This window comes from Brachyhypopomus gauderio, chromosome 9 (assembly GCF_052324685.1).
Source record: "Brachyhypopomus gauderio isolate BG-103 chromosome 9, BGAUD_0.2, whole genome shotgun sequence".
In the NCBI taxonomy this organism is placed as follows: Eukaryota; Metazoa; Chordata; class Actinopteri; order Gymnotiformes; family Hypopomidae; genus Brachyhypopomus; species Brachyhypopomus gauderio.
In genome coordinates, this window is record NC_135219.1 from 25791974 (window position 1) to 25807433 (window position 15460).

The window sequence follows — 15460 nt, forward strand, 5'->3', positions numbered from 1 at the left end:
TGTCATTATTTTGCCAGCACAAGTTCATTTAAAATTACATTGATTCTACAGGGCCTATGCTGACTTTTACTTGGCAAAGTTTGGTCATTCTCCTGTAGAGAAATGTGTTTGTTCAGCACCGAAAGCTAGTGTTTCCTGTAGGTAGTTGTTGATCCTTCAACAACTGTAGCCACTTTACATGAATGTCACCTTCTCACAGGTGCATAGCTAAATTGCCAGTCATGTTGAGTGTGAGTGAAGTTTTCGTAGAATCAGCACTTAATGTCATGCACAGAAAATTTCAGGATGCATGTCTTGAAATGACATTCAGTCTTTTGAATTTGCGTTGTATTAACATCGTTTTTTGATAACATATTCAGGGGTAAGAGTAGGTAAATGCTGGCAGGTACAGTCCTTGAATTTGAGGAAGTTGGTCCTGGAAAGTCATTGAAAGGTCCTTGAATTTTATGTTAACCAAGGTGTGGGAACCCTGCTTAGACCTTAACAATATGCCCCGATTTAAAATTTTGATACTACTGTAGGTTAATACTGATATCCAAAGTAAGGGAAACATTCTCATAATGAGTTAGAAGAACACAAATGCCAACATGTCCACAGATACAGAGGAACACGCCAATCTGCACTTTTATTGAAGTAGAGAAAAAATACTTTTGTCAGTAACAACAGGACAATGTACTGGTGTCAGGCAATGCAGATGTTAATTTTATAAAACATTTGTGGTTATAAAAAGTCAAATCTATTTTAAAATAAAAACCTCACTTGCTACTCTAGCTATGAATAGATAGCATCACTCTTTTTGCATAGACATGCCTGATGCAGACAGTGCACGGAGAAATGCAGATAAAATACCTCATGATTAATGTTGTGAAATTGCATACCGGATTCCATTTATACAGGAAAGAAATGCAGTTTTGATTCAGTCAAACAGCAGTCTGTAATAGCCCCATGTGTTTTGTATACATATTTTATATAAATAATATAGATACGTTATTCAACTGCAGTTGTGCTAGATAAAGTGAACAAAGTACATTAAAATAGGAAAATCAAAGAAGCAAATCAGGGTTTTTGGTCCTATACTGAGTGGTTTGTGATACAAACTTTCCTCATAATGGCTTTACATGCAATCTATATATGAATTCATAAAAACACTTAAGTCAGTTTCTCTGCTTTTTCCAAGCCAGTAGGAATTGTGAATCCATGTAACTTAGAAAAAATATTTAAGCTATTTAATCCAGTGGCAGGTTGTCATTTGAATTGCTAGTTAAGAAGCAGAACTATCATGACCATGAACCATCATGACCGTGAACATGAAATCTACGTTCACTAGGCATGATGTTGGTCAGTAGGCATTCAGGCCCTGGTTGTGTCCACTGTTGCACATTTACCCAGCAGAGTGTCACAATTGGTGATTTAGTTCCTTTTCACTACAACCATCAAATGGACGTGACTCCATGGACCTCCACTATCACAATCTACACTATTCAGAACATTGTAACTTCTAGGAGTCCAAAAGTGTGTGCCACTGGCACACCTGCTGTCCTGCAGCTTCTCTCATCTGAGTCCAGTGCTCCTCCTGCTCCTCTGTTGTACTGTTTAAGCCCAGTGAAACCCAGCCCAGCAGATCTTTCCTCCATACACTGCTGCGGCGACTGTACACGAATAGCTGTAGCGTAACCTCCGACAGCTGAAACAGTGACACCTGGAAGGCGAAAGTCTCTTTGTAGGTGGGGCTGGGCTGGCCACGGCATACGGATGTTTTGCATTTGGACATCTCTCTTCCATTTGAGTCCAACATGACCAGCTTTACGTATGTGTCTGTAAGTCAGACAGTAGAGCATTGTAGCCAGAGAGCTGCCATAAAACTGGAAATAGCTGGAGTGCTAAAAGTACAGTTTTAAAAACTGGTACCTTAAACTTGCTCATGAATTTAGCAGTACTGTAGTTTGCATAATGCATGTGAACATGGCAGCAAAAAGGAGATTAACCGAGTTACAGATAAGCAGCAGTGTTATGTATGTTATGTTTGGCAAAATATTAAACATCTGTTTAATATTTCTGACTTTTTTTTTTAAGTGCCATGACAGCTTCTAAAAATTCAAAGCCAGTTTTGGACTAATGTCTGCATTACACCTACCCTGCTCACAAAAAGTTAGGGATTTTTGGCATTTGGGTGAAATGTATTTAAAATGTAAAAAGTTAATGCTAAATTGATTATTATATGGCATTTAAGTAGAAGCATGCTATGTGAATTTCCTCATCTGAAACTATTTATTTATATGGTTGGTTTATCCTAGCAAAAAAAATCCATGTCTCAATAACGTGTGACCTTGAGCATCAATTACAGCTTGACAATGACTTCTCGTGCAGTTCACAAGTCAACCTATTGTCTGCTGAGGCATGGCATCCCACTCTTCTTGAATGGTGGCACTTGCGTCATTGAGGTTCCAGGATACAGAGTTATGAGCTTCTATAGAGCGACTCATCTCATCGGTTTTCTAAGTTTAAGTCTGGAGAATGTGCAGGGTACCCCAGTCTCCAGCAGTCATTCCCTAATGATGTGACCTCCATGAGCAGGAGTATTGTTATCCATATTTCATGTTATTTAATCCAAATGAAATTAGGCCTGTGTTGTTCATGCAGAGGCACAATGACTGGATTAATGATGTTTTTCAAGTAGTATGGGTTTATCACTGTACCAGTCACAAAGTGTAGGGCAGTTCTGTATTGATTAGACACATCTGCCCACACTGTATCACCACCACTAAAGGCTCGTCTGGTGACGAAAGTGGCTGATACATAACGCTCTCCTTGACATTCCCAACACTGCTGGCGACTATCGTTTGTACTCGACTTGTACTAGACTTAAGCAGTGAACAGCACTGAGGCCCACTGCTCTCTCACCCAGTTTAAACTCTCCCTGGCCTGGCAAGATGATGACACCTATGCCTACTGGTCTGGTCAGGTACCCTTGCAGGTCATCTAGCACACAGACCTTGGTTTCAAATGGTCTGACATGACACTTAGGTCTCACCTCTCTTAAATGGGCCTGGAGTTGTGTGGCATTTATCATCTGGTCAGTTGTGCCCAAAGGACGTCCACTTCTATGCCTGTGACTCTTCCAGTCTCTATCTCTGTTGCAACCTGCTGATGACACTGTGACACTAAGCTTAGTGGCCACTTCCGTCCATGAACATCCTATTTGAAGCCTCATAATGGCGAGATACTCTTGCTCAATTGTTAGGTGTCATGTTGGTCTCATGATGTCAAAATGTGATCAGCATGACGAGGAGGACTGTTAAATTACCTATTCTAAATTAAAGAAAATGGATCAAACACCTGTTGTGAATTTTGCCATTAAGCTCCTTGTTAGAGAACAGCAAGTTGTGTAAAAAGTACTGAAACATTAAACAGTTGGACATGTGCATTCAAAGGTTTAGAGGTTACATTAAGTTCACCTGTAAAGGTTAGAGTGCATTTTCATCCTGAAATTCTTACCCAAAAGCCAAATATCCTAACTTTTTGTGAGTAGTGCATTTCCAAATTTTACATACATGCAAGAAATTGTCAGTTTAGTAAAATGCAACACACTGGGAAATTTCCTTATGTCAGCATAAGATTAAAAAACAGTAACTTACCTCGCATGATATATAGCTGCCCCCCAGTGAACTGCTTTATACAACAAAACAAACCATCTGGGGCCCAGGCAGAGTAAAGAGAGTACAGTAAGCAGGACCAGTGAGGAAAAGAAAATTGAGTTTAAGACAAAGAAAAAAACACAACATGCTGGTATGTAGGAAACAGGTGATTATGTGGATGGGCATAGAGGCATTTCTTACTGGGTGTTTGATCAGTGGCAGAGTTTTTAAAATGACTGCCTCTGATGACCTCAGCAGAGAGCCTTCCTGTGCTGGAGTTGTAGAGAAGGCCCAGGAGGAGTTCAGGCATTGAAGATTCTCCTGTTGAGTGGTAGGAAAGAGCCCCAACACTGCGCGACACACTCACCAGCGAACCACATCCCTGTGCATACCCACAGACCAGTGGTACACTGTTGCCAGATCTCTCTTTGCACCAGATCTCATGTACAAATCTGTAATTTTATGGCTATAATTTATGTAGGGCCTTATTATTGTAATGCTACTGAATGGCAGTGTTATGAAAAATGGCATAGATAGGGTCAAACTCAACTGAGCTTTACTTTAAAACTGATGTTTTAGGCCACAGCATGTGTTTGAGGCATGTTCTCCATAAGAGAACATTTACAGAGATATTTAACATGTTGTTGGGTAGTGTTTTGACTGCAGAGATTTAAACATTAGTAATCTATCTGAGGGATAGAAAGCAGAATGTGTTGGAATCAATCAACAGAAATGTTATAGGTACCGAATCATGCAAAAAAAAAAAAAATACTTCTGAATAATGAAATCTCACTGGCCATGTGCACTTTGGTTTGTGGACGTTTACCTATCTAGAAAGATTTGCGGATGAAGATGGACAAAGGGAACAATAAGCAAGTTATAATTATGTTTTGTCAAATAGATACTGAAATAGAGCTCACAGGGACTGCTGAGCCTGGCTCCAGGGTCACAGGAAGGGCTATCTTTCCCTGGAGGTTCAGTTTTGCGAGGCAAAACACCTTCTCTCCCAGAACCTTCTCTTTCTTCATGTGCCGAACACTGTAGAGTCGGAACCGGACAGCGTAGTCTCCCAGGTCTTCACATTCCAGGCATGAAAAGCGGAATGTTTCAGTGAACACTGGGCAAGGACCCCTTTGCACCCCAGTCTTTGCACGTTGCTTCTTGGTGGGAAGTAGCACGAGATGAACCTGCCAGGAGATGTTTCCTGTGCTTTTCAGGAATGGGATATCAGTAGCTGCTGTAACAGTCACAGCCAGATACTGCTCTCTGGAGTCATACTCAAAAGCCACATCCAGTGTCCCGTACTTCCCTTGAGCCTCTGGCTCGTACATCTCTGGTACCCGTAGCACAGCATGAACCTATGGCAGGACGGGTGGTGAAGAGACAGATGGATCAAGGGTAGCACTCAAAATGGGCAGTGCAATGTTTTAAAAAGGTGAAAACTACAAATTCTTTAAGGTGCCCGTGTTGGTGAAACAATTCATGCAGCATTTGCAACCTCTCCATTGCTAACTAACTTTTTCATTATCCTTAACTGTCTTCCTAAAAGCACAGTTTATAAACAAGAGGAAGCTGAAGACTTTGCTACTGTGTCACCATACTTTCACCATACTTTCTCAGGCATATTCAGAGGTCAGAACTTACCAAACTCAGCCGGAGTGAACCAACTCCAGTCTGAGAATCCATGATATTGTCCTCCATGCTTCTTAATATCAAAACTACCAGTGCATTTTGTCATTAAACTTACAAAACACATAACAAACTGATCAGTCAACCAAAATGTAATGAAAATAGTAATTTCCAACAATCTCCAGGGGATGGCATGAATTACTTGCTCAAATAAAGTTATGACAAACTGAAAAAAAAAAAATAAAGATGGATGAGTTTGAAGAAAGTCACATTTACTGACTTAATGAAAATGACAAATTATAGTTGAAATAAATTGGCCATTCAAAACGTGAAATGTAGCAAGATATTAAAAACTTTATTTTTGGTATTCATCAAGTTCAGCAAATTGCCCTATTCCCCAACACACTAGACCTCAAAAGTCTCATTTTCCATTGTCTGAGCAGAAGTCAAGCTAAGATCAGTAGTCAGTATAGATGCGCTGGTCAGGGGGGCGGGGCCTGTGGCGTTCAGAGGAGAGTACAGCGTAGGAAACGGCGGGGGGAGGCGCTCACCTCCGGGCCTGTCATGGCTTTACTCTTGCTGGAGGTGTCCTTAGTAGGGGGACTCACTGTGTCCTCTCCCTTATTGGCCTCATTGCTGCTGCCCTCTGCTGAACCCACCCCACCCCGCGAGTCCTCTTCGGGGAAGTCCTGCTTTTGGTTGGCAAGCAGTTCCTTTACTAAACTTGACTCTGTGGTATTTTGTGTATCACTGCCTAAGCGGTAAGACAGAGAAAGTGATAATGATATGACCAGAGTCATCCATTAGGTTTAATTATACAGAACACATATTTATCAACATGATAATGAGGTGACTATTAAAGCTAATTTATGAATGCAGGACCTTGGATTTGATAACCTAAACAATGACACCTTCACTTGGTTATTTATATATTTGGAGACTTTTATTCCATAAAACTAATTAATGTATTGAATCCTTGTATGACAGAACAGAGAGAGAAGCCATAAATTATTCCAGTTTTACATTTCATAATTAAATGCAATTTATTTGGACAGTTATTGCAGTTATTAGGACAGATAAACCTGTCTGTTAAAATTACCTTAAGACTTAAAGCAACATAAAATTGTAGCTTGTACAATTTATGCAATACTTAATGTGCATTATTGCAGGAACTTCACTTTTTACAAAGTAACATTACATTAGTTTAGAAACATTTATTCCCCTGACAGATGTGTATATTTTATTAACTTATTCAGAGAGGGAATACCCTGAAACACAGGTCTGCTCCCAAGATGGAGTCTTTAAATAATTAAATACTTAAATGTAGTCTTTAAATACTTAAATACTTAAATGTAGTAATCACCGCTATAGAAGTCTCATTGTTCTGACCTTCATTTCCAGCTGAATGACTGTCGTTCTCAGCACTGACACTCTGCAGCTGGGAGGTAGTCTCCATCTCCACCTCCATCTCCACCTCCATCTCCATGCTGCCTCCATCTAGGGGCAAAAATGAAATATAGCATCTATCAGCTCCATTACAGACTGTAACACTGGTTTTAAAATAATACCACACAGTTGTGTGCTTCCACAGTAAACGTAGAAAAGCATCCTCATTATTCCATAAGCATTTTCAGTTAGATCACCTAATAGGATAGAATCGGGTTAACAGGTCCTTGGGCCTAGCACACAGCCTCACCTTTACCACTGCTGTTTGTACAGTTTTTGTTCTCCTGCTCAGTGATACAGTCTTCTGATACTGTCCTCTGTCCTGTTTGTTCCAATTCATTTGTGTTGTCGTAGTGCATCTCACCCAATGGACTCTTTGTTGTCTCTGTTAATTCATTTTCATTCGTTTCCTGAGCATATTCTGGCTTGCTCTCATCTTCACCGTAGTGCTGTTCCTTGTTTTCTTCTTGTTCTGTTGTAGCCGGGCTGTAGTTCTGGTCGTGTGGGGGTGTCTCCTCTTCCTGCACTTCCTTCTGGACTTCATTTGGATCTCTCCTTCTGCGAAACCATCCTTTAGCGGGAGCGTAACACCACTCCCACTCATCTTCGTCATTTTTCTCTTGTTTTTGTCTCTCCCTCAACTCCTCATCTTCATCGGCGTGTTTTCTGTACCACCTCTGCCCATTGTTCATGTCTGATTCTGCATTCTCCCCTGTAGGATTTTGCCCATTCCCCTCTTCTTCTGATTGCACCTTGTTAATGATGGTGTTTACCTGCACTGTTAGCTGCTCACTGACTGTGCAGGTCACATCATTCACAGCACTGGTTAGATCATCCACAGTGCTGGACACAGTGTTGGACACTGTGTCCAGGATGGAGGAGACAGAGGGGAGGCTCTGCTGAAAACTTTTGAAGAACGCCATTGCTGTCCCCTAGTTCATCTTATTTTAGTTTCTGATGAAGAAACCAGTTGTCTCATAAGTTACAATACTGCTCTTCATTGATAACATATGTATGTACACACTACTGCTGTAACATGAACACACAATATATTTAGGCATTTATTAATTATATTGATAAGTACTTCAATAATAATTACCATTACCTTGCAGTGTCTTATTATAAACTTCCAAACTTATGAGACTGTTTGTTGGCTCCACTGATAGTCTGTTGGTGAGGTAAAGAAAAAATAAAGCAATCACAGCCATGAAGACAGCGACAGAGGAGAGGGCACCAAGCAGCTCAGGGGAAACTGAGGATGATGGACAGGAGAGAGAGAGAGAGAGAGAGAGAGAGAGAGAGAGAGAGAGAGAGAGAGAGAGAGAGAGAGAGAGAAAGGGAAGAAAACAAAGAAAATATTAAGAATAAAGAATCTAAAAATATAAATGTTGTAGCAACATCAAATAATTCTACATGCCATTTTATTATAAGACCCACTGCCCAAAACTGCACAATAACTAGATTGGTTGTGTTAAGTTCTTATCATATTTCATATACACAGTGTTATCTTTGGATAGCAAGCACCAGTTAGTTTCTTTATTTTGGTAAAATGTCAAGCTGTCCACATCTAAATCATTAAATACTGAAGCAAATACCAACTAAAACCACTGAACAGAAAGAAAAATTAAAATACAAAATCCCAGATTTTTCTGTTTAATTTTTCTCTATTTTCAATTCATATACATGAATGAAGCATGACACTTTAATTCTGTTAGGATATATTAAGTAGGGAGAAAGTAAACCAAACCTCAGTGTTCAGCGTGCAGTATGACTGCTATAGCAAAATGTATCCATGCAATACTCTCCAGTCCAAAGAATTTCAGTCATTTCCCTGTCAGTTGAAGCATTGCAAATATTCCAGGTAGCCTCAGTAATTGATATACATTCGCCTTTCATGTTTTATTGTTGGTTAAGCCATACTATGTCTGCCCCTTCGAAGCAGGTTAGTTTGAGAATACCTGTACCCAGTTTGTCTCTCCTATGCTGAATAATTGACAGCTTTAGGGTAACCGGACACCGTCTATACTCAAAGGGCACAATGCAGCTGGCCTGCCCATTGTAACGTACTGCATGCTACCATGCTAATGTCGTTCACACGTCCATGATATTGACTTCTGACAGTGTTTTTATCATGAGATAAAAACATAACAAATGTTCTGGGATGAAATAGGATAGAATTAAGAGGCGAAACCAGAGGGCAAAACATTTAAATTTTCAGCATTTGACAGACACACTAATCCATACCAACTTACATGTGTTAATCAGTATGTACGTTACATGTGTTAATCAGTATGTACGTTACATGTGTTAATCAGTATGTACGTTACATGTGTTAATCAGTATGTACGTTACATGTGTTAATCAGTATGTACGTTCTATGGGAAACAAACCCATATTGCTCTACCAGGTAAGTTACAGCCTTAAGGGGCATATTTTTTTTACTGGGTAATTTATTGCACTTCATAAATCCATTAGAAAACAAATAAAATATATGTGACTATTAATCAGGTGTATCAACATGTATTATATCATTATTAGCCAGAGGTGGGGACTCGAGTCACATGACTTGGACTCGAGTCAGACTCGAGTCATTAATATTAAGACTTTTGACTTGACTTGAAAAAATATTCAGAGACTTAGACTTGACTTGGACTTTTACACCAATAACTTGGGACTTGAATTGGACTTGAACCTGTTTACTTGCAAAGACTTGATTTTTTTTACACCAAATCTAAATTTTAAAACGCATATTAATATTTATAAAGTGCGCCCCATTAATTTCATTTCCGTCCTTCTGACGCAGACCAGTCCTCTGCTTTTCCATACTCTGTACGTGTGTGTGCATGAGCTGCAGCACAACCAATCAAATGGGGGGTTGGCGAACGTAAATTTTTACCGGGCGGGGTGTAAAATGGACACAAATTAAGTATTATATCGCGATCGATCGATCGCCAGGGGTTGGTGCCAGAGCGAACTAGTAACTCATTGAATCATAGATGTGGATCAGAGGTAAATAAACTAGATTTTTTTCCGTCGTGAGAAATCGGACGTGTGGCGTGAGAGCGTGTGAAGACGGTCAAATGCGTGTGTCTCACGCTCAATGCGTGAGAGTTGGCAACCCTGGGTTCTGTATCTGAACTCGGGGAAGAGAGCCTCTCTCTGTCACCATCATAATATCCAGTTCTATCTCAGCATGGATTGTGTATTTGAAGACATCTACGTCGAGAGAAAAATATATTGACAAAAGTGGAGCGAGTTTTCAGCTATGGGGACATCATTCATCGTGCACAAATGACATACAGACTTTTGGCCAGGAAATGCAATGCAGAATAGTTTACTGAAATGTCTAAAGTTGCAGATTCCTGTTAATTGTTCAGTTCTTATATTTGTTTGTCTTGTGTCACTCACACATGTTCTCCAAGAAACCAGATAAGAGAAGAGAGGGAAAATGCTGTTATGGTTCTTTGTATTGTACTGTGAAAATATCAGCACTTTTTATTTGAACATGGAGTTCTACTTATGACTTTTTCACAGAATATTTATTTCTGGAAAATTGTAGTTTAAAGTATGAATATTTTTGCAGCTAAGTTTAACAAATTGAACTGTGCAATAAAGAGGTGTAATTTTAATTTTTTTTAATACTTCGTGTTTTCAGTTGCACATGTTTTATCAAGATTTGAGGAGAATACAGATTTTAAAAAGAATGCATGTCTATTATTTACATTTAAAATATACCTGCAACATTGGTAAAAAAAAAAAAAAAAAGACTCGAAAGGACTTGAAATTCCAAGTTTCAGACTTGGGACTTGACTTGACTGATGCCTGTCTTGACTCGAGACTTGACTTGACTTGAGTGTCTTTGCTTGAGACTTGACTCGGGACTTGAGGTATAAAGACTTGGACTTACTTGAGACTTGCAAAACACTGACTTGGTCCCACCTCTGTTATTAGCATTGTCTATTAGACCATATATCACCTTCAAAAACCTCTAATAGATTCCTCACAGGTTAATTAAATTACTCACTTCTTGTGTTATGTAACAAAGTTGTCCTCTCTAACTTATTAATGATCTTATTTTTGTCCACCAAACCTGATACATCATTTATAATTCAAAGTAAGAATTGAGGAAGGTTTTAAAAGTTCCACCCCTTTTCATTTCTAATATAACTACTAACAGATATGGGCGAATAAATGCAGCAACTCACCAGAGGGGTCTAAGCTCTTACCTCTTCTCGCACAGATGAGCTGATGAACACCACAATTCCTCAGCCCTCCTAAATGGAGATAGACTAGGCATAATATCACAATAAAACTTACACTCATTATATTACACTTTCCATGTAACCTTACACCACAGATTGTCTCTTGTTTAAAAACACAAACCATGAGATTCTAGAGTGAAGTTTGTATACAAGAGCAAAGTCTCTGTCCGGGCCTGGTGACATGTAAGCTGTGAATACACGGCTCAAGCATATGGATATGCTTACTACATAATGCTGAAAAAAAAAACATAAATGACGTCCTCCAAAAACCAAACAAGCGATTTAGCATAACAGTGTGTGTATGTATCTATGAGCATGCAGAAGGTAAAGTATGTATGCTAGGTGGGGGTGGGGAATGGGTGAAAGAAAGAGAGAGGGGAGTGAGAAATGTCTCACTATAAAATAAGACACTGGCACCTCTCTTGTGTTGCCTGCATATGTTAGTGGGTGTGCTGCCATTTATTTTGAATATTTATACAAAATATGTAATAACAGCTCTGAAATCTGTTTTTCTGTTTGCTTTTATAGTTTTCAACCACTAGAAGAACATCTCATTCATTATAAATATTTAGCCTAATTTTAAAGCCCTCACTGTGCTACATAAATGTATAATTTTTTCCATACACTAAAACAATGTGACAGCGTGAAGTAACCTATGTTTAATATGTGATGAAATTTTTCCCATAAAAATGAGTACGCTACTGGCAAATCAGAAATCAGCTCATCGACAGGAGGAATTTGTCATGAGTCGCCCTTGGATTTGCTGCAACATGAATGCAATCCCTACTCGTGACTCATCTCAGAACACGATATGATCTTATCATAAAATCTTGAATTTGGAGACCGCTCTTTTAGAAGTACTCAAATGTCAGATTTAAATCATTCATCAATGATGTTATACATCTCATCAGTCACCTTGCACTGATAAATCCAGGACGCGATTTAATTCCTGTATGTGAGCTATTCTTTGCCCACGCTATGTTGTAGCTCTCACATAGGCACCACGCTGTGTCCGCATTGGTGCGGCGGCTGTTAACGACTCACATTCGCAAACGAGTGGACCGATAGCTTATCTACGCAAAAACTACAAACAGCGAAGCTATTTTAGCAGCATCTACAGATCGACATGGACATGGAACGTGATCTCAGCGATACTGGTCGAGAGAGAGAATTGTATTTGTTACTTTGCACACTCACCCTCAATCGCCATGATGTTTCGGGTCTTTTCGGGTCGGGATAAAGTAAAGGGGACAGGATTTCCATGTTCCGGTAGGGGAGCGAAAATTAGTCAAACATACCAGGCCGCCCTCACCCCAACATCATACGTATATAGCCTACCTTATTTTCAATTTAGGCAAAGTGAGAAGTGACAAAACCAAAGCAACATTGACTCTTGAAATTGAAATTTCATTTAAATGAAATCACTTAATTTGAAATTTAATGTTTCACTCGAGCACGGGTCATATGTGACAAAAATAAAATTAAAATTAAAAAAGAAGGATTGGCTGATTTTCTTTTTCATTTTCCACTTTTTCATACATGTAAATTAACAATAGGCGGAGCTACAACTACAGAACCTCCCGTGAAATCCAGAGAGGGCAGCACACAGCAACATGACTGACGTTTTACTAGAAACGGTTAAATGAGATTATGAGGTTGGCGAATTGCCAGGACGAAGATCATATACTGCTTAGATGTGAAGTAATCTTAGACAGGCTTGGCGATATCCAAGCTTTCACCAACATGCAGGTTAATACTGTTGTATGTCGAAATTTATGTGAAGTAGTAGAACGCTTAAGGTCTGGATCGGGGACCATGGAAAACCGCCCAGTGCGAGGTCGGCCTAGGTTGGATGTTGCCGAAGAGACGACGCTGAAGCTGGTTACTTATTCGCAGCTCCTTATTCAGCGGCTGAAGTTGGTTCCTTATTCAAAAAGGGTGTGTTCACGATGCGTGTTTGCTGCGCACATTGTTTAAAAGAGCTAGATTAAACAAACGAGCATAGGAGCATACATTAAGAGGTTATTGTTTCCCATACTGATTTTGTGAATGTAGAAAAAAATATTAAAATATAATGAAAGCATTCCTTTTTGTAAAATGGTTTCTATTTCAAGTCTTTACAATTGTATGCAATTTGTACATGATTATTGAATTCGTCAGCATTTCTAACGTAAGGAAAACATATTCTTACATTTGAAAACTAAAAACACAGAAATGCTGTTGTAGAACACAAATCAATCGGAAGAAGAAATACCAGCACACAACATGGCATATTGAGCAGTGGGCATATAGGTGAACTGATTAAAAGGGGCAGTTTCAGAGGCTTATTGAAGGCCTTATTGATAGTGGAACAGAGAAATAACAAATGAATCATAAAGAACAGGTCGCTCCCTAAGAGAGGAACCTGATTTTAGCCTGACCCAACATAATTTTATACCTCAAATCTAACTGGAAACATGGCATATTGAGTAGTTAAGCGCACAGGTGAAATGGTTCAGAGGGGCAAATTTAGAGGCTTGTTGCATGCCTATAAGGTGTCGGGCCAGACAAATAACACATGCATCATACATAACAGTATGGCCCGACATCACTTTAACCCTCAGATCTAACTGGCGATATGGCATATTGTGTAATTTTGCACAAGTGAAATGAAACAGTTCAATTGCAGATGCTTGCTGCTATATGCCTCTAATGTCTCAGGCCAGGCAAGTCATATGCATCATACTTAACATGTGTATTACTGTACACATAGTACTGTTCTCTTACGGGAGCGTGATGAGTTGTTACTGTGTGGTGTTGTAATCTCTTGCAGGTGCAACCGTGATTATGGTGTCACATGGTTCTGGGCGGTGCCTGACGAGTCCACAGCTACAAAAGGCTTCCTGGAAGTACGGACGGGAGGAGAGAGTGGCAGGCTCTCCTCGTTTGTTCTCCCTGTTTTGGGATGATGATTTTGATATACATCAGCTAACCGGTGTTAAGAGTTGTTAGACTGCCCCTGTTTCTGTGTGTGGTGGACCGTGTCTTTGTTTTGCGTAGTTGTATGTTGTTTATTAGTGATGGGCAAATTAAGCCTCTTGAAGCAATGAAGCTTTCCAACCCTTTGCTTTGCAAAAAGGTTCATTACTCGAGGCTTCATTCATCACTCACTAGTGACATCTGCTGGTGAAACTGTAACAGCCTCGTCATTCAGTTGGATCATACTTTCAAAAATGTGTAAATGCAATATTGTCACAAAGTTTCCATCAAACTCATGTTTAGTAACAGGAGAATCATTTAAATCATACTTAATTGTCATGTTTTAATTATTAAAATGATTTGTAGCCAATCTAATCCTTGACCATTAGTGGCTGTGTTGGGTTTTCTTGTATGTCATGAACGTATTTGACAATGAAGATATGTTGTACTTTACTATGTTGGGAATTGAGTGATTGTTGAGTGACTGAATATTTGGAGTTAGAAACTGATTTTTTTAAAAAACAGAATGTGTTTAAAATAATTGCTTCTTTGGGCTTCTAGATCTGGTTTGGCAGTCATGAGCTGGTGGTTAGGGAAGGGAAGTGGTTAGGGAACTGAGCTTGTAATCGGAGGGTCGTGGGTTCGATCCCCAGGCCTGAGGCCATGACTGAGGTGCCCCTTAACCCTCAATTGTTCACTTATATAAAAATGAGATAAAATGTAAGTCGCTCTGGATAAGGGCGTCTGCCAAATGTAAAATGTTTTTAACATTACAAATAAGGTTTGCCTCTTCCAATGGTTTTAATCTGTTTTTGATGTGTGAATCTGATGTACATCCTGATCAAACAAAAAGAATTTAGAACGTTCCAGATTTTAAATTTAACCACCTACTACAACACGAAGCAACAGGGTTCATAGCGCTTTTATTTAGAAAAACGATACGCAAAATGAAGCAATGACGTGGCCGATGTAATGCGAGGCCTCGTTTGTTGCTGATCACGTGATTTTGCTCAATATGACACAAGCTCCGAAGCGGGGCTTCATCGGACACGCCCCTTTTTACTCGGTACACGCTTCGAAGCCTAGCTTCAGATGTCCCATCACTATTGTTTATGGTGTTTCCTTTTATTCATTGTTTTGTTGTTAGGTATGATTTATGGATGTCGCTTAGCACCAGGTAGGGTAGGCCGCTGTTTGTTTTGTAGTTTGGTTTTCTTTTCCCGTTTTCAGCGTGGCCTACCTGAAGTTAGTCGGTGCTAAGCTCATGCTTGTAACATCTTGCAGATTTACATTTACATATTGTCCGAATACATATATTTTGAATCAGATAAGTTGTTGTCGGTTCCTCTTTATTATTTCGCTCCTCCAATCACTCCATCATTTATTGTCTGTTACCGTCTGACCTAGACCGGGCGGTAACATGTGCCTATCTATTGGATAAACTAGACTTCAGTTTGTATAATAGTATTACTAATGCAATTAAAATATTATATAATGTTAATAGTGCAGTCTATTAATATTGTATTTAGA

The 15460-nt window shown here is 39.4% G+C and overlaps 1 protein-coding gene across 7 annotated transcripts; it reads right to left on the minus strand.

Annotated features, from left to right (window-relative positions):
* Nucleotides 1-611: 611 nt before the first annotated feature.
* On the minus strand, nt 612-12601 carry syt14b (synaptotagmin XIVb). Of its 7 annotated transcripts, XM_077018131.1 has the most exons (11): nt 12170-12489; nt 10937-10984; nt 7816-7877; nt 6961-7664; nt 6654-6761; nt 5816-6018; nt 4556-4993; nt 3837-4017; nt 3636-3692; nt 3032-3144; nt 1685-1815 (listed from the first exon to the last, which is right to left on the minus strand). In XM_077018131.1, exons 4-11 carry the CDS (start codon nt 7631-7633, stop codon nt 1804-1806), a joined length of 1785 nt encoding a protein of 594 aa, XP_076874246.1. In that variant the 5' UTR covers nt 7634-7664; nt 7816-7877; nt 10937-10984; nt 12170-12489; the 3' UTR covers nt 1685-1803. The 7 variants fall into 7 exon arrangements, with proteins under 7 accessions (XP_076874242.1, XP_076874244.1, XP_076874247.1 ...); XM_077018127.1 differs by lacking the exon at nt 3032-3144 and having other exon boundaries at nt 612-1815; nt 12170-12491; XM_077018129.1 differs by lacking the exon at nt 3032-3144 and having other exon boundaries at nt 612-1815; nt 10916-10984; nt 12170-12491.
* Between the last annotated feature and the right edge of the window lie 2859 nt (nt 12602-15460).